This window comes from Phacochoerus africanus, chromosome 3, assembly GCF_016906955.1.
Source record: "Phacochoerus africanus isolate WHEZ1 chromosome 3, ROS_Pafr_v1, whole genome shotgun sequence".
Classification (NCBI taxonomy): Eukaryota; Metazoa; Chordata; class Mammalia; order Artiodactyla; family Suidae; genus Phacochoerus; species Phacochoerus africanus.
Window position 1 is genome coordinate 28,471,049 of NC_062546.1, and position 23,243 is coordinate 28,494,291.

Sequence of the window (23,243 nt, forward strand, 5' to 3'; positions counted from 1 at the left end):
TGTTTTGCAGAGCTCCATGTCCAACCTCCCCTCCCTTCCCAGGTCAGTGGATGGGGCTGAAAGTTGCTCTCTCTGGTGACCTGTCCCACCCTAAGGTTATCTAGGGGTCCTACCTTAAGTTACCTCATTAGCATAAACTCAGGTAGGATTCAAAGGAAATTTTAAACAAAAGACACTCGCATCACTCAGGAAATTCTAAGAGTTTTAGGGGAACTGGGGACAAAACCCAAATATTTATTATACCACACACACATACCTTTCCTTCAATTTTCCATTTATCAAAATTCTCCTTAGAGTCAATCAACTTCTATGAAACTGCTGCTGAAAACAAACTGCCCCTTCAGTGCACCTCACTGCTGTCCTGGCCAGCCCTGTGTCCTCCACAAGTCAAACCAAAGGACAGCACAGGCAGCTGGCCTGTGGTGGTGGGTCACGGTCAAGGAAATGAGTGATGCCTGCTCAGCCTTCAGCCCCCTCATGTCTCCCCTCTGGGTCAAGGAAACAGTAAAGAAGGTGAAACAGAAACAGGACTGCAGGTATTGTCCAAGCTCTCAGACAAGTCAAAGCCAACCCAGAGTCCACAGAGCATAGCACAACTCCAGGTCAGGGTGGACAGCAAAGGACATCAAGCCACTCTCAACAAGAAAAGAACAACAGAAGAGATCAGTAACCATACATGGCTATTTATTTCATACAGGGCTCTGTACAAAATATTTACACAGATTCTTTACAGAATAGTAAACCACCTGAAGGTAAAAAGATAATGCTTTCTTCTCAATGGCAGGGGAGAATCCTGTGGTTAGCAAAGCTATGAAACAAGTGAACTTTCTCCTTCCTAGGCCACAACGGTAGCAAATGCCACCTGCTTCCTGGGATCCAAAAAGCCCTGGCAGAGTTCCTGCTGTGGCGCAGTGGGTTAAATGGGTTGCTGCAGAGGTCTGGGGTTCTACCCTCAGCCTGGCAAGTATCCAGGGTTGCTGCAGCTGAGGCTCGGATTCAATCCCTGGCTTAGAAATTTCCATATGCCACGGGTGTGGCCATAAAATGAAAAACAAAAAACAAAAAGCTGTGGCCTTGGGCTCCTGATCACATGCACCCCCTTTCCTCTTCCCCATCAATTCCTTATCTACAGACAGGCCCAAGGGTCTTCGGCAGGGGGGCTGATGCCGTCCATCTGGAAAGAGGACGTGAGGACAAACTTACTGTGGGAGAACCTGTCACATCATCTGGATCCTAGCAGAATTTCCTTTGTCTTGATGGATCTACCATTTTCTAGATTAATCATCGGCATCACACTCAGCCCAGTTGGGACTCCTGCTATGGAGAATGATCCATCACTTTGAGCTTTTTTTTTTTTTTGGCTGTAAAGTGCTTAGTGTAACTCAAGGGTAGAGAGACGCCTCTCCTAAGCACTCTGGGCTAGCGGCTCTTGCCAAACCAAAGGCCCTCCACTCTGCACACTATGGGTGTACGGGGGGTAAGCAGAGGTCTGACTGTGGTGGGTAGTGTGCTTCTGGCACGTTTAAGAAAACACCTGCCAAGAGAGAACAGTGCCCGCAACAGACCGGAAAACGAAAGTACACGGCTGCTTCATGCTGTACACCTCAATTCTTCAAAGCAGCAAAAGGCACTTTTTTTTTCTTAAAGCCACAGTTAATCTAAAACAAACCTGGCTTGGCTTACAGGAAAAGCTGTACTGAAGAAGTGAATGATCCGTCTTGTTCCCTAAGGCCTAGAGAGTCCTCAGGAAGCCTGTGGGAGGAAGCTGGCTGTCCCTGGCTCCCACCACACTCTCCAGGCTACAGTTTGTCCCTTTCTGGGCACTGGCAAGTTCCCAATGACATTTCCAACCAGGAAGGAGAGACCAGCAGTTGAGGAGGTGAGTCAAACCCCCGCAACAAGCCAAAGTAGTAAGTAGGTGCCTACTTGAGAGAAGAACTGGAGGAAATAGGAAGGAAGGAAGGAAAGCTGGACAAGGAAGTAGGGGGCTATTCATAAACAGTGACTCTGGCTAAAGTGAGATGTTACACAACTGAGCAGAAAAGAAACTCAGCATTTCAGAAGCTCATCTTTCTGATGAGACCTTTCTTTCTTTTTTTTTTTCCAGAAGGAATTATTTAAAAGTGAGGGTACTTTACATGTTGGCTGTATGTAATTCTAAAAATAGTAGCACTTTACATGTTGGATGTATGTAGTTCTAAAAATAGTAGTAAAAGTGTCTTTTATAAGCATCATTGTGTGGCTTGTGGAAGAGAATAGAAAGAAAAAAAAAAAGGCAAAGCCAGCTGATGTCTGGGCCCTAAAACTTAACATTCCTTTTTGTCTGACTGGAAACACCCAAGTGAGTTCTAGGCTGAAAATAAGATTTACCGAGTAACCTAGTTCACATATGTCGCTTAGATTTCTGACCAGCTAGTGGAGCTATTCTCAGAAGGGGCCAATCTTGCTCCCGGGCTAGTCTCCTCTGCCCCCTCGCCTTCACTCCAAGGTCTGACTTCTTTGTCCAGCTGAAGCAGACAGGACGGATAGAAGGAGCCGCCAGAAGGGCATTCGGTGGTCCAGCTAAGATGCCCCCCGGTGACCAGGCCCAGTGGGTTCCAAAGGCAGCTGTGAGCTGCAGAAACCCATTCCCTCCAATACAAGAGGAGGCCGTGGAGCGCCCGCTCAGAAGCCCACTGTGAGGGAGAAAGAGTTCTGTGCTCAGGCCCCCAGGTGCCCGCGTCACACAGGCTCTGCAATTGGCCTCTGAAGCAAAGGCAACCATGGATGGGGTGGGGGGGAAGGGTGGCAGGAATAGAAAACCCTCGACAGAAACCCTTTTAATAAAGGAAATTCTACCCCCTCCCAGTCGGTCCATGGAAGGGTGAGACCTTGATGTCATGTTAGAGGAAGTATCTTCTCTGGCATTTAGGGAAACAGCTGCAGTTGAAACTTCGGGGCCCATTCCAGGGCACTCTTCACCACAGCCAGAGCGGCCGCTCCAAGTGCCACTGTCAGCCCCATCACCGCCAGCTTCACAAAGCGGTTGGTCCTTGGTTTGGTCAGGACATCTTTTGTTCGATCCTCAGGCCGCAGAAGTCCCCGAAACCGCTGCCTCAGCACCATGTCAGGCCTCTGCTGGGCTGATGCCAGCTCAAAGTCTTTGAAGGTAGAGGCTGCCGTTCTGCAGAGGAGATGGAGACGGAAAGAAGGAAAGAGGATAAAAGAGGAAGGAAAAAACCTAGATTAAACAGTCTGAGGGCAGAGCCATCCACTGCTCCGAAAACTCTTCTTTAAAAGGCCCATGAAGTCATGAGTGGGGATTGTGCTGGCTCAGGCACAGGTCTCTGGAAACAAGCACCCTCAGCCCTGTCCCCACCGGACACAATCTTCCGCATTTTTGCTCACTTAACAAACACCCTGTTCAACCTGGGCCTCGGCCGCACTCACCTCTCGGCCTGCTGCTGGGCAGCTGCCTCCCGAGCAAGTTCGGACGGGGGAAACTGCACAAAGAGGTCTCCTGCTCTACTGATCAGCGTCTCATAGGGCAGGTCCTGAGGGATCTGGGACAACAGGTGGTGGACCGAGGCCATGTCACAGTCACAGTCCAGGACTTCCTGCTCTCGATACAACACGATCTGTGGGGAGCGAGGCCTCACATCAGAGACCAGAACATACAGGGCCTTGGCCACTTCATTTCATTCTCCTTAAAGATGAATTTAAATTGGTAATGAGCAGGGCTCACTTCAAGTACTCAGCAAAGTCTTGTATCCATCTGGGAAGTAATGACGTACGTATCTGAGTGTTTTTCCCACTGGCTAGAGCTTCCTGCTAAGAGGCAAAACTTCCACCCTATGATGTGAAAGGCTGACCTAATTACATGAAGGCTGATCTTTTAGGAGGAAGGAAGGAGAAGGATTACTGGAGATTCCTGGAACTCCAGCACAGATGGAGCAGTTCAAACAACATAGAAAGAATGGTCTTGCTCCCTTTAAAGAACAATGAAGAACACTGTGAGCCCCCACCTCCAGCCTCATGCCTGACGATTCAGGGCCTTCTAACAACGGAAGTCCCCAACCCTGATAAAAGACATCTCAACTTTCTATCATAATACCCAAACACTTCTTTTCTTAAACCCAGAGTTGGCCCTTTCTACTAGATCCAGGCAATGTCAAGAGAAACCCTGATAGGAGTTCCTGCTGTGGTGCAACAGGTTAAGGATCCGGCATTGTCGCAGCTGCAGCTCAGATTCAATTCCTGGCCTGCGAATTTCCACAGGCCATGGGCATGGCCAAAAAAAAGAAACACTGATAATTCATAATGCACATCATTTTAAAGGTTCAGAAGATCAAGCAGTAAACAAATCTGCTTAACTTTGTTAACCAGCATTTCCCAAAGTTAGTTTTACACAGAAGACGTTTTTCTCCCATTGCCATTCTACAGAACAGTGCCCAGGGACGCCAGCCTGCCAAGTGCTGTCTTTTGCATCTTTCCATAACCACTGGGCATCTCTTTAGGGAAAATGATCAAGCTGGACTGGGGGGTGCACACCTAGTGACTGGCTCATGGTCTGTACCTACCACAGCTGCAAAGTAAATGGGCATCAGCGGGTGGCAGGCCAGGAAGAAGTCGTATAACCGCACGACGTGCCTGAAGTCTGACAGGACGTGCCCAAACCAGGTGATGAGCCAGCTGAGCGCAAAGATGGTCCCCACCTCAGCACTAGGAACAAGGAAGTCCAGATGTTAGCTTCCCTTTTGTGTCAAGCCTTCTCCCTCCCTGTGCCTTCTTTGTTCTCAGTGCTGTGAGAAGAAGGCATTTGGGAAATGCGCTTTCTGGAAAATTCAGCCACCTACAAATCAAGCATCTTCTCTTCACAAAATAGAAAGTCCTTACAATAGGAGTTCCCTTCATGGCTCAGCAGTTAATGAACCCGCCACGATCCACGAGAATGCAGGTTCGATCCCTGACCTCGCTCAGTAAGGATCTAGCTTTGCTGTGAGCTGTGGTGTAGGTCGCAGACGTGGCTTGGATCTCCTGTTGCTGTGGCTGTGGTGTAGGCCGGCAGCTATAGCTCCGATTCAACCCCTAGCCTGGGAATTTCCATATGCCGCAGGAGCGGTCCTAAAAAGAAAAAAAAAAAAGTGTCCTTACAATATACCCAACACCATGACACTCATACCACACTGGGGCCCAGGTTGCCTTATCTCCCCGGAGGCTCTCCTAATGGCCAACAAATGTCAAAAATGTCAACTACAGGAACAGGAATCAGCTGTTTCCAGAGATTATACCATGATTTTCCTTCTGAAAAAGTCGCTCCCTTTTGGGAGGGCACAGGCAATATTCTCAGGCCTGAAAACCGTGTTAATTTTATAGTAAACATGAGATGAATGAAACACCTTAAGACACAGCCATTATTTAAAAGAAGAGAGAGAGAGAGGCAGGCATTGGCCAAGGACACACTTTCAACTAAAGAGAAAAGTCACATAAGATTTGCAAAGAAGTATTTCTTCTCTTTGGTATGAGGTGAAGGAAACTACCCACGGATGGCCTTGTCTCTCTCACCTGTGGATCCTACAGGACTTTGTGCTTCTCTGGCGGCAATAACCTCAAAGTCTACCTCTGCATACTTACCTTGTCCACCTCTCCCCACTAGATGTAAACTCCTCAAGGGCATGAGCTGTGACATCTCCTGTATCCCTTAAAGAGCACAGCACCCACAAAGTGTTCCAAGACTGTGTACAGAATTGACTTATCCAGAGTGCTGGTAACTGGAAAGGACAATTCGGAAGAACTTAACACTAATCAACATAAATGGATGATACAACTGAGCTAGATTTGTGAGGAATAAACAAAGGCGAGGAGGAAGCTGAAGGGGGGGGGGTGTGTGCATGTGTGTGGACACACATAAATGCAGACACATATATACCTCTGCATGAAGTCATGGAGTTCTGGATTCACCTGGTCAATGATGGGCATCAGATAGTTTAATATATGCTTGGTGTTGTCCATTGTTGGGTCCATGAAATCCCTAGAGGGAGACAATCCAATGAGCTTGGTCAGACCAAACATTAAATCAGGGGTGGGGGCCGGCAGGGTGGGGTGGGCCTCGAACTAGAAAATGGGCCGGGCTGAAGAGATACCGCCAGGGGGGCTTGAGGAGCGAAGCTCCTTTGTGCTGGTACCTGAGGTGGTGGGTAGACAATTTTTCCACCAGGGATGTGGCCAGCCTCTCGCCTACCACCAGCAGAAACGTGACCACGATGTCGTGGTAGCCCTGGTAGTAGTGCAGCTGAGGGTTGCGCTCCAGGATGAGGAGGATGATGTCGATCAGCTCTTCCTGCAGCCCTTCTCTCTGCTCTTCTGGCATGCCTGGGGAGGGCAGGGCAGGGGAGATGCACCTGAATACGGCAAGCAGCCTAGGAGGCTAGGAAGCTCGCTAGCAAGGCTAGGAAGACAGCCACTGGTGGCTTTGCAGAGAAAGTGTTCAATGAAAGACAATAAATTACAACTGGGCAACCCATTCCAGGTCCACACACTGTTGATACCATCTGGCACACAGGAAAGATCCACAGACCAGCAACCTGACAGCGGGGGACCCAGCCAACACCACCTTAACCAAGTCGCCACAGTTCACACTGCCAGTGGTGTGGCCACTGGACAGCATGTGCCTCCTGATGCCTGTAGTGAAGAGAACTCAGCATCGTGTCAGTGGAATTCCTATCAAGACACCTCAATCTTTGAAGGGGGAAATACCAGACAGACCCAAACTGAGGGAAACTTTATATGATAACCGGCCTAGCATAAACTATAAAGGAACTATGCCAGAATAAAGGAGGCTAAAGAGATAGGAAGACTGAATGGGAAAGGCATGAATTGGTATTTCCTTTTCCTATAAAGAAATTATTGGGATAAGTGGTGAAATCTGAATAAAATCTGTAGACTAGACAGCAGTACCTTTCAATGTTGTTACTGACTTTAATTGTGACTATGGGTGGTTTTTTTTGGTCTTTTTAGGGCTACCCTGGCGGCATATGGACGTTCCCAGGCTAGGGGCTGAATTGGTGCTGCAGCTGCTGGCCTACCCCACAGCCACAGCAATGCCAGATCTGAACCCAGTGAGCGAGGCCAGGGATGGAACCTGGTCCTCATGGATGCTAGTCAGATTCATTTCTGCTGAGTCACAATAGGAACTCCAAGCGTGATTATAAGAGTCGGGGATGGAGTTCCTGTGGTGGCGCAGTGGTTAACGAATCCAACTAGGAACCATGAGGTTGCGGGTTTGATCCCTGCCCTTGCTCAGTGGGTTAACGATCCGGCGTTGCTGTAAGCTGTAGTGTAGGTCGCAGACGCAGCTCGGATCCTGCATTGCTGCGGCTCTGGCGTAGGCTGGCAGCTACAGCTCCGATTCGACCCCTAGCCTGGGAACCTTATATGCCACGGGAGCAGCCCAAGAATTGGCAAAAAGACAAAAAAAAGAAAAAAAAAAGAGTCGGGGTTCTCTGGGGGTTTTTTTGGCCACATCTGCATGCCAGGTATTGAACCCATGCCACAGCAGTGACAATGCTGGATCCTTAACCCACTCAGCCACCAGGGAACTCCTAAGAGCTTTGTTAAAAAAAACAAAAACAAAACCAAAACCAAAAAAAAACAAACCTGAAATATTTAGGGATGAAGGAGCACCGTGTATGTAATTTATTCTTAAATAGTTCAGAAAAAAATTATGCGTGTGTTTGGAGAAGGAGAGAGAGAAAGTAATACTAAAGCAAATAGAGTAAAAACATAGAAGGAAATCTGGGTAAAAGCTACCTGGGGAGTTCTTTGTCCTATTTTTGTAACTTTTCTGTAGTTATAAAATGACATAAATACAAAAAATTTAAGAGATGCATGTTCCCCTCAGAACCAAACTAAATATCATAGTTAGTACTGATCTCTTTGATCCAAAGATACAGCTGGAAACAGGGGAGCCCATCCTGGGAGCCCTTTCTGAGAATGCACCCAGTTCTGGCAGTGGTCGGCATGGCTCCTCAGCTCACTTGGCTTTCAGCATAAAAACGCCAACCTCAGGCCTCATGACCTGCGTTTGAAGAACGGCACACAGCACAGCCTTCCTACACCATTAGGTTTTCCAGTCAAAAATAGATCTTGTGAGAGAAAAGAGCTAATGCAAGGCCCAGACTAAATTGAACAAAGGTTTTTAGGTGGAAGTAAAGTTCATTTCTTGCCATATTTTGCCCCACCCCTTCTTAAAAAGGCATACTCTAAAAGATAAAAAAGAAAATGGAATAAACCAAGCACTTGGACAGGTACTAAGAGGAAAAAAAAAAATCAAACCTAATTTGAATTTTCAGTACAAAAAATGGTCAGCCAAGCTCAGAACATGAATGTGAAAAGAACATGAAACCACATGGGAAGTTCAACCTACAGGAAGATCATAGACTGATGTCACATAAAAGGAAGAGGAATAAAGGGTTCAGAGAGAAAACAGTTTACCTGGGGAAAAATATGGGATGCATCTGTCCTATGAGGTCTCCTCAAGACCAGTGGGACAGGAAAAGGGGACTGGACCCTAGGCATATACTTTATCACAACCAAGATGGTTCGACCACTTTGGAATACAAGGGCCTTTCCAGGGCTCAAGGGTGTAGGCAGGAGAGAAGACCCTTTAACAGACAAAATCCAGCGCTACAGCATAGATTCAGAAGAGTGAAGCAGTGGGTTTAGAGGCTCCTGTTCTCTCTAGCAATTCTCCTTTCTTCATGGCCCTAAAGGTGGAATTGCCCAAGGAAGAGAAATTGATTATCAATATGGGTTTACTGGAGTTCTCACTGTGGCAAGGAGAAATGAATCCGACTAGTATCCATGAGGATGCAGGTTCAATCCCTGACCTTGCTCAGTGTGAGCTATGGTGTAGGTCGCAGATGCAGCTCGGATCTGGTGTTGCTGTGGCTGTGGTACAGGCTAGCAGCTGGGTCCAGCTCTGATTGGACCCCTAGGGTGGGAACTTCCATATGCCATGAGTGCAGCCCTAAAAAAAAGTAAAAAAACAAAACAAAAAAACACGGGTTTACTGCCTGGTTTCCTTCATTGTGAAAGTAATTACTCATTACTCCTGGGAACGAGGAGGCAATTTTAGGCACAGACTCTCTACCACGTAGTGACTGGCTTTCCGTCCAGGCCAAGGGCCCCAATATATGTATATGTAAGACACCACTATTTATAAATCTAAGCAAATGAAGATATTAATAGTTCTTGTGAGTGACCACTTCCAAACCATTCTGCTCTTTAAAGCCAGACAGACTAATGGCTGTCTCAATTCCTATAAAGTCTTTTCTGTGGCTCTGAAGTGGGGGAGAACCCCCCTCTTCTCATTCACCACCTCTAGGCTAAGAGAAATTATTTTTGGCTCAGGCCTTCACAGTGGGGGTCCAACAGACTGGATTAATGCAAGAATGACTCAGCAGACTGGGAGCACAACAGGTCCCTGAGGAGGCAGGATCCTGCATGTGGTCATGCTCTGTGCTGGGATGGAAACTTCCCGGGACGAGCAATCACCAATACAGGCAAGTGAGTGCGACTGAGACAGAAGCCCCCTGCCCAGGAAGACCCAGAGCACGTCTCACCAGGAGGGAACCGCCGTAGAGACCGCCGAACATCCAGCAGCACTTGCTGGTAGTCCTTGCTCAGCTGTCGCAGGTTCTTCCCTATTGGAGGAAAAGGCACACGTTACTGCTGGAACGTCTTGGAAGTCGAATTAAGGAGCAAAACATTCTGACACAACCCAAGAGGCCTGGAAGACAACTGCTGCTTTTTCTTGAAGAGCACATGACTCAAGACACATTTGAAGAGGGAGTCCTTGGTTCAGTTCCAAACATGCTGTTTCATGCAAGTCATGATGACAGTAAGAGGAGGGAGCAGAGCTTATCCAGGAGGCAACAGAATGAGGTGGAAAGAGCGGCGCCGAAGCCAGGAAGCCAGGAGCCCAGTGCAGGCTGCCACTGTGTATCACTGGGAGCTGCCCTGAATTTCAAAGCCCACCCTGTAAAATGGTGTGGCTCTGCAGTGGAGCCCTCTCGGATTATTATGTGGATCAAAGAAGATAATGAATGTGGAAACCACTGGGAAAATTCTAACATCTGTAAAGTCTACAGAGCACTGACCTGTTCAGAAAGGAGTATTAAGGTAAACTCAAAGATTCTATGGGACTTCCTGTCGTGGCTCAGTGGTAACGAACCCAACTAGTATCCAGGAGGACTTGAGTTCGATCCTTGGCCTCGCTCAGTGGGTTAAGGATCTGGCTTTGCCATGAGCTGTGGTATAGGTTGCAAACGTGGTGTAGGCCAGCAGCTTTAGCTCCAATTAGACCCCTAGCCTGGGAACTTCCATATGCTGCAGGGGTGGCCCTAAAATGACAAAGAAAAAAAAATTTCAGATAAACTCTGAAATTCTAAAACTAAGACACTGCAAAACAGGAGAGACTACTTGTGCTCAGATGCTAAGCCCGATACGGGGTGAAAATAAGGAGGCGGGCTCTAGCTGTTACCTGTATAATGAGTGTACATTTCCTTCATAACTGAAATCAAAACTCACTAGAGGAGCCTGTACAATACAGGCTTCACACACAGACTTCATCTTATAAAGATATGGGAAATTTGGAATCTGACAGAACAGCATCTCAGGATTTAAAGTATGAGTATGGCAATGCCTTTTCCTTCCAACCAAAAAGCTCACTGCTCTGAGGCAGCCTGGTTCCAAAGATAATAACAATAACGACAACAGTATAATAATAAGTGGCAACTTAAAATATCTACTCAGCTGTACCACGACACTGTGACAGTGTGAACTTTATTGGCAGAGGCTATTGGGTTTTTTTTTTGTCTTTTTAGGGCCACACCAGCGGCATATGGAGGTTCTCAAGCTAGGGGTCTAATCGGAGCAATAGCTGCCCACCTACGTCACAGCCACAGCAATGCCAGATCTGAGCCACGTCTGTGACCTACACCACAGCTCATGGCAACGCTGGATCCTTAACCCACTGAGCGAGGCCAGGGATCGAACCTGCAACCTTACGGTTCCTAGTCAGATTCGTTTCCGCTGTGCCACAACAGGAACTGCCGGCATAGGCTGTTTTAATCATCTCTAGTACTTACACACGTTAGGAGCACAGCTAGTACTTGCCAAATGAACGAAAGAATCCCTACCACCTGGACTTTTGCCAGGAAAGCAATAATGTTTGTGGAGTGAATGAATGACAATGTGGATCCATTGTTTGAAAGTACTTCCTTTTGTTTTTTGCATTGTATTCTAAGAAACTATTTTTTTTAGTACAAGGGCCTTGCAAATAAGTACACCTGTCCCTTGGTATTCAAGGGGGACTGGTTCCAGGACCACCAAGGATACCAAAATCCATGGATGCTCAAGTCCCTTATATTAAATGGTATAGTATTTGCATATAACCCCTGCACATCCTCCTATTACTTTATTTTTAGTTGTTAAAACTTTATTGGAGTACATTTGATTTACAATGTTGTATTAGTCTCAGGTGTACAGCAAAGTGAATCAGTTATATACATACACACATCCACTTTCCCATACAGGTCATTACAGAACTTTGAGTAGATCTCCCTGTGCTATACAGTAGGTCCTTGTTAGTCATCTCTTTTACACATAGTAATGAGTATGTGTTAATCGCTTCCTCTTCCTATATACTTTAAATCACCTCTAGATTACTTATAAAACCTAATACAATGTAAATGCTATGTAAGCAGTTGACAAAGCAAGACAAATTCAAGTTCTGCTTTTTGGAACTTTCTAGAGGTTTTCTTTTTTTTTTTTTTCTGGAATATTTTTGATGCATGGTTGGCGGAATCCTCAGATGTGGAGGGCCAACTGTAATAGCTTTTCACAGAATTATAGAATTTTAGAATTCAAAATGGTCTTAGTATTTCCTTACAAAAAGCTTTTTTTTTTTTTTTTTAAAGGACTGGAGTGGTATTATCTCTCCCCATAGGTCCATATTTCTCAAAACGTAGTCCATCTGCATCAGAATTAGGTGGAGTGCTTGTGAGAATACAGATTCCTACAACCCACTTTCCACCCCCCGCCTTTTTAGGGCTACACCTGCGGCATATGGAAGGTCCCAGGCCAGGGGTCCAATGAGAGTTGCAGCTGAGGTCTATGCCACAGCCACAGCAACACCAGATCCGAGCCACATTTGTGACCTACCTCCAAGCTTGTGGCAATGCCAGATCCTTAACCCACTGAGTGAGGCCAGGGATTAAACCTGCATCCTCATGATATTAATTGGGTTCTCAACCTGCTGAGCCACTGTGCGAAATCTAGATTCCTACAACCCACTTTTAAGTGAATGTAAACTGGAATATGCATTTTTAATAAACTCCCCTACCTAGCCAGTAAAAGCTACCTACTCACCTACCTAATAAAGGCTCATTCCATTTTTTAATAAAATTCTACATAGCAGTTTGGTCTTATTTTCAGAGTAGGCCCAAGTATATCCTAAAATGCTAGGTTTATTCATCTACTCTTGCTTTGAAATGAGCATAAAAAACAAAGACCCTGGACTTCTTTTTCCCTGCCTCCTAGACAAGCTCCCCTCATAGCACTCCCTTCCCGCGTTACCTGATGTAGGAGGTGGATCACTGGTGTTGACATTGAGGAGCTTGGGCCACACTTTCCGTCTGATCTCATCAGTCAGCAGCCCTCCTTCACTGATAGCCATGCGTCTAAGGGCAGCCACATCAGTGGGGTCACTGTTCAGAGCCTGGTAGATCTCTGCCACTTTCTTTTTCTTTTTGGCATTAAAGTCTGCAAAACAAGGAAAAGGGCATTAGGCACATATTCAGCATGTGTACATTTTCTGTTCAGGGCTCTATCTCCTTATTTGGTTTGATGTACAGGTAGGTATATTTAAAGTGAATTTACTGATATTTAATTAGCACACAGTGTGTGAAACACTAAGGAGATATACCATATAAATAAAACACAAGGAATTATAATTATAATAAATGCACAGTATATTCAGGCATATCTAATGGTTATTGTTTATGTTTTCCTAATAGAATGCTTGTGGCTTTCTTAAAACTAAACTTTACAGAGCATACATATCTCCTAATATAATTTTTCCTATTGTTTTTAGAAGAAAAATATATACGTATGTATCATCAAAATTCAATACTACGTTTTTTTCTTTTGTCTTTTTTGGCCCCACCCATGGCATGCAGAACATCCTGGGCCAGGTTTGAACCCACTCCACAGAAGTGACCCAAGCCACAGCAATGACACCAGGCCCTTAACCTGCTGAGCCACCAGGGAACTCAAAAAAGTAACTTTGTTTTGTTTTTTGTCTTTTTTGTTGTTGTTGTTGTTGTTGTTGTTGCTATTTCTTGGGCCGCTCCTGCAGCATATGGAGGTTCCCAGGCTAGGGGTCGAATCGGAGCTGTAGCCACCGGCCTACGCCAGAGCCACAGCAACGCGGGATCCAAGCCGCGTCTGCAACCTACACCACAGCTCACGGCAACGCCGGATCGTTAACCCACTGAGCAAGGGCAGGGACCAAACCCGAAACCTCATGGTTCCTAGTCGGATTCGTTAACCACTGCGCCACGACGGGAACTCCAATAACTGTTTCTTAACAATCATATTAATTACGGATGATCAGGAAGTAATGTTTTAAGCATCTTACATACTTATATGGTAGTTTGTTATTTATACACAGGCATTTTACTGTGTTTAAATTACTCTTTGGGGAGACACTGAGAATTTGTGGTTAATGTGCATCATATTATAATTTTTCTATTCAAAATAATGAGGTAATAGGCTCTCAGAGACTTCATGCAGAAAGTCTAGTATAAAGAACAGAAAACACAAGAAAAATTAAACAAAACACCAAAGAGATGTCACAAAGCAGTGCACTATAATTGCCCAAAAAAGGTATGTGCAGACAGCAAAGAACTCAGAGACTACTGTGGGTCAGGCAAATCAGAGAAGGCAAGAGTGCAATTTCCAAAGAAAGGGTAGGATTCTGAGAGGCTGGGAGAGCAGAAGGAAGACATGGAGACAGGAAACACAGGCTCTTTCGTTAAACAGTAAGTGGGTTCATTAAAAAATATTTATGTAGGAGTTCCCGTCGTGGTGCAGTGGTTAACGAATCCGACTAGGAACCATGAGGTTTCGGGTTTGGTCCCTGCCCTTGCTCAGTGGGTTAACGATCCGGCGTTGCCGTGAGCTGTGGTGTAGGTTGCAGACGCGGCTCGGATCCCGCGTTGCTGTGGCTCTGGCGTAGGCCGGTGGCTACAGCTCCAATTCAACCCCTAGCCTGGGAACCTCCATATGCCGCGGGAGCGGCCCAAGAAATAGCAACAACAACAACAAAAACAACAACAAAAAAAAGACAAAAGACAAAAAAAATTATGTAGCACATACTAGATTCAGGGTACTAGGGCTAGTGTAAAGTGGAAGATAACACTGGGAGGCAGGCTAGGTTTTAGGGAAGACTATCTTTGGAAGTATGTTAGACTTCAGCAGGGACTAACATCAGAAGGCAGATGAGTCTTAGACAGATACTAAGCAGCTTTCCTCAGTAATGTCCTTTTTTTTGTCTTTTTAGGGCCTCACCCAAGGCATATGGAGGCTCCCAGGCTAGGGGTCGAGTCGGAGCTGTAGCTGCTGGCCTACGCTACAGCCACGGCAACGCCAGATCCAAGCCACATCTGCAACCTACTCCACAGCTCACAGCAACACCGGATCCTTAACTCTCTGAGTGAGGCCAGGAATCGAACCTGCGTCCTCATGGATATTAGTCAGATTCGTTTCCGCTGAGCCACAGTGGGAACTCCAGTAATGTTTTATTCTGAGGCAACAGTCTACAAATTGTTGACATGACAAACCCGCACATTATTAACACAAATAAAATTTGGAACTAATGGCCCTGTTTACCTATATATGACAGCTGTGACATAAACTATATAAACAGCGGCACCGATTGGTTTGGAGTTAACTTGCAATTGGAAGTGCAGGCAGGAAAATAATGCAGGTGCATTTTCACCCAGGTAAACCTGTTCTCCTGGCTAGACTGTCATTTCTCCTGGTGACCTAGCAGGTCACCGTCTGTTTCGGCTTGTCTGAGAGATTTCTGGTTTATAGCCATAGTTCTGGCATAACTATTCAGAGCAAACCCCTTCTGCTATCTTGCACTCTCAAAAATGTCCCGAGTTGGACGTGAAATTAAATGGTTATTCTACCTAGAAATCATGAAAAATCAAGTCCCAATTCCCTCTGTCAGCACAGCACCTAACCAGTCAAATGTTCTTCACAAAGTGCTTCAAGTTCTTGGCTTGGGCATGTCTTGCCTGCCATCCATCCATCCATCTATCCACCCATCCATCCATCTACCTGTCCATTAATCTATCTGTTCATTTATCAGCCCCCCAACTAATGTGCATCTACTTGTAGTAAGCACTGTACTGGGAATAAAAATACAAATATGACTCCTTCCCTCCCAGCCCTTGAGAGGCTCACAGTTGGTGGTGGGGGGCACAATTACTATATATGCATAACAGAATCACAAAGAAATATAAAAATCCAGAGGTAAGAATGACTACTTCTGAGGCAATCAGAAAAGGCTTCACCAAGAATATACTCTGGTACCTCCTTAAAGAATAGTTTGCACAAGGACGTGTGTTGAAGGGAGAACATTCCAGAAAGTCTGGTTATCCTACACTCAAGGGGAAGACAGGGAGGGACTTGACTTTGGGTCAAAGGGCCATCCCTTGGAAGAGGAGGCTGTATGTTTTCAAAGAGGGATCGTGAACACAATAGGAAACAAACAAGACTTTATATAACAACATATATAAAGTCTGAGACAAAATATGAGCAGGAATTGAGATAATTTCCAACAAAGAAAAAATTATATATTAACTTAAGAGTGTGCTGGTACTTTCCACACATCATAAATTGAAAACACTTAAATGGCTCAGAGGAAATGAATCTGACTAGCATCCCTGGCCTCGCTCAGTGGGTTAAGGATCCAGGATTGCTGAGAGCTGTGGTGTAGGTCGCAGACGTGGCGAGGATCTGGCATTGCTGTGGCTGTGGTGTAGGCTGGCAGCTGCAGCTTCAATTCTTCCCCTAGCCTAGGAACTTCCATATGTGGCCCTAAAAAGAAAAAAAAAATCACATTTAAGTGGTAATACTAAATATTTCTTGAGTAAGCTGACATTTAGAAATCTTATTAACCTATTTGCTAAGAGTATGGAAAATTTTCCTCATTTTGTCTAGACATATATCCACCCTGCCCCTCTTTCACTTAAGCTATTCAGCAATCTGGGGGAAAAGGAAAATCGTTGGCTTGTGTCTTGGGGAAATAACATTGTTTGTAATCAGCTGGATTTCCAGTGGGTTTTGGTAAATAATATGTCAGAATTTTAAGTACTTCTGAACCCACATTGCAGCTCTGATACTTATTTCTCTAAATGCTCTGGATTCTATTTAACTCCTGCATTTCAAATTTACGATCCTCTTGATTCCAATGCTCTGTGGGAACTCAACACATGTGCAGAACAGAATAAATAATTTAGCGTAGCTATTGTTCCTCTGGAAACACTGGCCTAGAGTAAATGACATTATTTTCCCCATACTACCGTTAAGAATACCCTCACCGTACAACTCTAAATAGATTTGTAGGCTCTTTATCTAAAACCACTGGTGATTCTCAGGGTAGAATGCTGCTCAACTGTGGATTTTAGCTGGTGTCTGTTCAGATCATCTTCTGCAGCCCCATATTTTAGTGATTTAAGTGTTAGTGGTAGATGAAGAAGGCATTCCTACATGTTCCGCCCCCACACCAAATATTGTATTGCACCTAATGTACAGGCTTTCACTGTGACACAAAAAGGGAGGAGAAAATAGAAAACTCAAGTGAGCTGGAGGTGTATAAATTACACAGCGATAAGGTCAACTGCTAAACTACACAATGAAGGAGAAAAAGTGAGCAGGTCTCAAGTGAACAACTAATTTACACATATCCTCTTCACCTCGGAAAGAAAAAAATTAGAGCTATGCTTGGGATGCTTGGAAAAAATGTTAAAAATTAACGTCTAGTTATCTATTTTAAAAGACATTTAAGATATGGATTTTGGGATAGGACACACTTCTGGACTTTGGAATGCTATATTTGGGCTTGGGATAAAAGCCTACATTTCATCTGGAGATAGCATACACGAATCCCTTCTTCTCCAATTTCTTAATTGCCCCACTTATATGACAGATGCATTTTATATACTCCAAAGCTGGTATCTTCCAAATTCCTTTAGAGTAAAGGTCTTGGCTTTTATAACCATGACAGAATGGAAGGACCACCCTACAGCTGGCTGCAAAATATAAGACACTGCTATAAATAAATCATCTGAAAAGTACTTCATTCAACAAAGGAAAAAGGAGTGGTGTACGCACTACTTGGCCTGCTCTCCATCAAAATGATGACTTAAATAAGAGGCACCGAAACAATAGTTCCTAACAGTTCAGATAAAGATGGCTGAGTCTGGGAGTTCCCATTGTGGCTCAGTGGTTAATGAATCTGACTAGGAACCATGTGATTACGGGTTTGATTCCTGGCCTCACTCAGTGGGTTGAGGATATGGCATTGCCGTGAGCTGTGGTGTGAGTCGCAGACGCGGTTCGGATCGCTGGCGTGGGCTGGCGGCTACAGCTCTGATTAGACCCCTAGCCTGGGGACCTCCATATGCCACGGGAGGGGCCCTAGAAATGACAAAAAAAAAAAAAAGATAGCTGAGTCTGTTATTGTCTCAAACCTCTCAACTCTGGCTCTGGAACCCAGGTCAAGATTTCTCCTTCCTCAAAGCAACAGGCATCTCCAAAAGCATTTGGCTTGGGAACTTAACATACCGGAAAGGACAATGACTAAAAATGAGCACTAGTTTACTTCCTCTAAAAGTTTTTCCATATTGGGAAAAAAACAACATTAGTGACTTAGATCAGGTAAATGATCCACATACTTAATAACCGAACCTGATGTGACAGTAGAAAATTGCATAATGGTTATTTGGTTTAAGCTTGCATCTCAAGAAAACTCTGAGTCTTCAAATAGAAGTTAAGTAAGCAAACTTGAGGCCTAAATCAAAACAATGGAAAAGCCAGTCAGAGGGACATCCTCCCAGACATAAAGACACCCCCTTCAACTCCTGATACTGATACTGGAAATTAACTTAAAAATTGATGCCTGAAAAAAAAATTTATGCTTGAACTTCGTATCTATACCAGAGAAAGACAGCAGGAGAGGAAATCCTTTATTCTGAGAAAGATCCCTATAAAAACAAAATAAACTGTTTTGGAGGTCCTAATTAGTTTCAACAAACAGTACCCAAATCAGCAGAGATTCATTAACTACCTAAGAAATAAAGACAAGGAACACATGAAGAAAGACTGCCTTACCCCCAAAATGCAGAAAAATATTCTAGAGAGTAACCAATCTGATCATAACCTTTACAGAGGAGAGTTTATAGTGTTAGTAACTTCACCAATTCTCCAGCATGATTAAAGACAAAGCAAGAACGAACAAGGAGTTCCTGCTCTGGCGCAGCAGAAACGAATCCAACTAGGAACCATGAGGTTGCGGGTTCGACCCTGGCCTCGTTCAGGGGGTTAAGCATCCGGCATTGCCGTGAGCTGTGATGTAGGTCGCAGACGAGGCTCATATCCTGGGTGGCTGTGGCTGCGGCGTAGGCCGGTAGCTACAGCTCTGATTAGACTCCTAGCCTGGGAACGTCCATATGCCGAGAGTGTGGCCCTAAAAACCAAAAAAAAAAAAAAAAAAGCCCAAAACAAAAACAAACAAGAAAAACAAAAAACTGAAAGAAAACCCCTTCTCATCTCTAAATTCCTCTCATTTAGCCAGAGAAGCAAAACCAAGGAAACTAGGGGGAAAAGCCTCACAGCCTAGGCACAGGGTTTACACTACAACAGGTCACAAGACTCATACCACTTGGGGCAATGACTATCATGCCATGAGGACAGATGTCACACAACACCAGCAAAGGGTTACAAGGCCAAAGGACCCAGAGAAGTAATATGAGGAGTGAGCCCATTTCCATGCAGGATTAGAACAGGAGAAAAGAGGGATAACAGAATGAACCCAGAGACAAAATGTGAATACCTGGTGCTTCATCAAACCATGGGCTGAATATGTGGTTGGTTCTATTATCTTTTCCACGAAAAGACAGAAAAGTGGGAAAATGACCTTAGTCCAACCCAGGGAGGGGAAAAAAGGGTATTTTGCTAGGTAAAGAGGAAACAATAATTTGAACTGTATTAACAGTATGGAAAACATAATGGAAAATACAGTGCCCAGAGAAACCATGATTTCATGGAAATTACTGTTTAGTGTAAGACATTACAAAAAATAGAATTGTTCTTCACACAATTAGATAACATTACAAGAGGTGGCACAAGATTGAGACAGAAAGTAGACTGGTGGCTGCCAGGAGCTGTGGAGAATGGGCTATGGGGACTGATGGCTTTTCTTTTTGGAATTAGAAATGCTGTGGAATTAAGACAGTGCGATGGTTGCACCACCTTGCCAGTGTACTAAGGACCACTGCACTGGACACTTTAAAGAGTGAATTTCGTGGTAATGAAAAGAAATCTGTGGTCCAGGGAGGCCGTGTCGATCCAGACATGAAGTTTGGGAAACCGGCCTGACCACTAGGGAGGCGGCCCGGGGAACCTGCAGACGTGGCCCGACAGTCTCGGCCGGCCGGGGACGAGGCTTGGCCTCGGCTCTCAGGGTCAGCCAGTTCTCCTCTCCAGATGTGACGAGGCCGGACTCGGGGCCCCCGCCTCGTCCTTCCCACCGGGGACCTGAGTCTGCCGCCAGGGTTCGTCGGGTCGCTTCAATATCCTCTGACTCCCAATGCCAGGCTCTCTTCCCCTTCAGACGTGACCCAGGCCGTCCGCCTTTTCCTCCCTCACTGTCCCGACCCCGGCCGCGGCCCCGGGCGCACCCCGCGCGCTCGTCTCGGGGCCCCCATCCCGCGGCCCCCTCGGGTGCCTCCCGCGCCTCGGCCCGCTCCTCCGGCAGCCGTCCCCTGCCCCTGCGGCCGTCCTCGCAGGCCGCTCCTCGGCTCCCCGTCGGCTTCCGTACCTGCCTTCTCCGCGCCGCCGTCCCAGCGAGGGGACGTGGGGCCGTCACCCTGCGCACTCCGGAGGGCCATGTCCCGGGGGCCCGGGCACCGGCCCGAGCCCCGGCTGGTGGCGGAGCAGAGAGAAGGCGCGGCTGCAGCTGCGGCCGCGGGATTCGGCGCCGGCTCCGCGGGCCAAGCTCGGCTTGGTCAGCCCGCGGCGCGCAGGCGTCCCCGCGCGGGCCCCGCCCCGTGCCGGCACGTGACCATCCGCTGCGCTGGGGCGGGTGGCGGCGGGGAAGGCCGCGGTCGCCGGGACCCGCACGCAGGCGCCCTGAGCGGCGAGCGGAAGCGCGCAGGGAGCACACCCCTCAGAGTTAGTTCCAGCTCAACTTCTTAGAGTGTGGCGCCCTCGAACAATGTGTTCAGGAGATTTTATCATTTCTTTCGTTTTCCTTATCTATAAAATGGAACTGATGATAAGCCCTGAACTTACAAGAGGTCTTGGGAAAGTGCTTAGAGCAGTACCAAACATAGTAACTACAATTTTTCGCTGTATCTTTGCTTACCAAGAATTTTACTTCCAGTCTTGTTTCCCCGCAGGTACTCCCATCATCGTACTTGGTGACTTCAGGGTTTAGCAGAACCATCGCTTATGGTTATGCAGGTTGGGCACGGCACAATGCCAGGAGCCGCTGTTCACATAGCCAGTATTCCCTTTCAGTTGTACAAAACTGGCCATTCATCCAAAATGCCCATCTGTCCTGTCAAGTCTTTGCCCTTCTTCTCCGTCTCCAGTGACAATCCTTTCTCTTCTCTCCCTTATGTAGGCCACCCATTCACTCCGTCAAACCCCTATTTTTGTGGCCAGAGGCTGCCCCGCCTCTGAAATCTCCAATGCTAGGCACCCCTCCCCTCCCCACGGAAATTTTCATGATTCTAGTTGCCCGATGACCCTGAACAGTAATTCTTTATTCCGAGGCCTCTAACCCATGGAATCCATTACTGCTGACCCCTCTTGATTTCATACCCATCCTGCCCAATTTGGGTTCCATGGTCCGCCATCAGATAGTAAGTCTTTTTTAAAAAGGTCCTTGGGTCCTTGGGGTAGCTTTCATGAGCAGAAAAGGCTCTGAAGTTAATTTGTTCAATTTATTAAAATTAGAAATCCCCAAGTCGAGTTTTTCCTTAATTTCAACTGACAAATTTTACAATCCCATTCAGAAATCTAGTAAATTTTAACAATCACTTTTTGGTACTGTAACTGAGCAGGACCCTATGGGGCCTTCCCAGGACAGAACCTCCCTTGCCCCACACCCTCCCTTCCCCAGGGCCCCTGTCTGCCTCTTGCCTGGAGGGAGACTTTAGCCTCCCAAGCCTTCCCTGAGTTCCAAAGAATAAATATAATAAGAAAAGTGAGAAAATGTAAAAATAAAGGAAAATAGTTAAATAAGACAAAAATAATAATAGTTTAGCCATTGAACAAAGTGAAGGACTTTTAGCTCCTCCTCAAGGGCTATAGATAATATTTCTGAGCCATATCCTTTGGGTTGTTTTGCAGATACTGAAACCCCCATTAGGAGGAAGAAGGTAACCGTATGCTGCCCACAAGCACAGAGACCCTAGATTGGTTGGAAAGAGAAGGTTGATGTTGACTCTCAATTACCTCACCACTAACCAGTCAGGAGAATGTACACAAGCTGATCGTGAACCCTGCAACACTCTTCCCTCACTGTCTTTAAAAACTGATTTTGTGTGTGGGTGGTGGTGGGGGTTGTCTGTTTGTTTTTTTGCTTTTTAGGGCCGCTCTGGTGGCATATGGAGGTTTCTAGGCTGGGGGTCAAGTCAGAGCTGTAGCTGCCAACCTACACCACAGCTCATGGCAATGCCAGATCCTTAACCCACTGAGTGAGGCCAGGGATTGAACCTGCGTCCTCATGGATGCTAGTCAGATTCGTTTTCCACTGAGCCACAGCAGGAACTCCTTCAAAACCACTTTTTGAAACCCATTGGGAGTTCCATCCTTTAAGCACCAGCTGCCTGGACTCCTTCCTTGGTGCCCTACAATAAATGCTGCACTTTCCTTCACCACAACCTGGTGTCAGTAGATTGGCTTTACTTCACACAGGCATCTGGACCAAAGTCTGGTTTGTTAACAGAACCATTAATAAATCTGGTCTATAAAGTTCCTTTGAACATTTGAAAATGCATATATAAATGTAATAATTCACTTTCTTTTTTACTTTTTTTTTTTTGGCAGCACCTGCAGTATGCAAAAGTTCCCAGGCCAGGGATGGAACTTCCTCCATAGCTGCAACCTGAGCTGCAGCAATGACAACATTGGATCCTTAACCCACTGAGCCACCAGGGAATTTCCACTTCCTTTTTATTTTATCTTTTTAGGGCCACACCCGCGGCATATGGAGTTTCCCAGCTAGGGGTCAGGTCGGAGCTATAGCCACTGGCCTGCACCACAGCCACAGCCACTTCAGATCTGAGCCACATCTGCGACCTACACTGAAGCTCACGGCAATGCCAGATCCTTTAACCCACTGAGCGAGGCCAGGGATTGAACCTGCGTCCTCATGGATATTAGTCAGATTCGTTTCTGCTGAACCACGATTGGAACTCCCTCTACTTCCTTTTTAAAAGTACCATATTTGCATGGATTCCTTAATGCAAAAATATCAACATTGAGAATTTAAAACATTTCTAGTCTTTATTCTAAATCATAGTTGAGGTTGAAAAGTATTAATTGCGGAGTTCCTGTCGTGTGCAGTGGTTAACGAATCCGACTAGGAACCATGAGGTTGCGGGTTCGGTCCCTGGCCTTGCTCAGTGGGTTAACGATCCGGCGTTGCCGTGAGCTGTGGTGTAGGTTGCAGACACGGCTCGGATCCCGCATTGCTGTGGCTCTGGCGTAGGCCGGTGGCTACAGCTCCGATTCGACCCCTAGCCTGGGAACCTCCATATGCCTCGGGAGCGGCCCAAGAAATAGCAACAACAACAACAACAAAAAAAGACAAAAGACAAAAAAAAGTATTAATTGCTTTGAAGAATAAAGTCACCTTAATTTGGGAGTAACACACTCAAGCAATTTGGGGCATTTAT

General features: G+C 46.1%; 1 protein-coding gene across 1 annotated transcript; it reads right to left on the reverse strand.

The window, feature by feature from the left end:
* Positions 1 to 663: 663 nt before the first annotated feature.
* On the reverse strand, positions 664 to 20,395 carry TBC1D20 (TBC1 domain family member 20). Its single transcript, XM_047771410.1, has 8 exons — positions 20,156 to 20,395; positions 12,619 to 12,804; positions 9,603 to 9,683; positions 6,165 to 6,351; positions 5,909 to 6,010; positions 4,560 to 4,701; positions 3,430 to 3,617; positions 664 to 3,163 (listed from the first exon to the last, which is right to left on the reverse strand). Exons 1-8 carry the CDS (start codon positions 20,223 to 20,225, stop codon positions 2,908 to 2,910), a joined length of 1,212 nt encoding a protein of 403 aa, XP_047627366.1. The 5' UTR covers positions 20,226 to 20,395; the 3' UTR covers positions 664 to 2,907.
* Between the last annotated feature and the right edge of the window lie 2,848 nt (positions 20,396 to 23,243).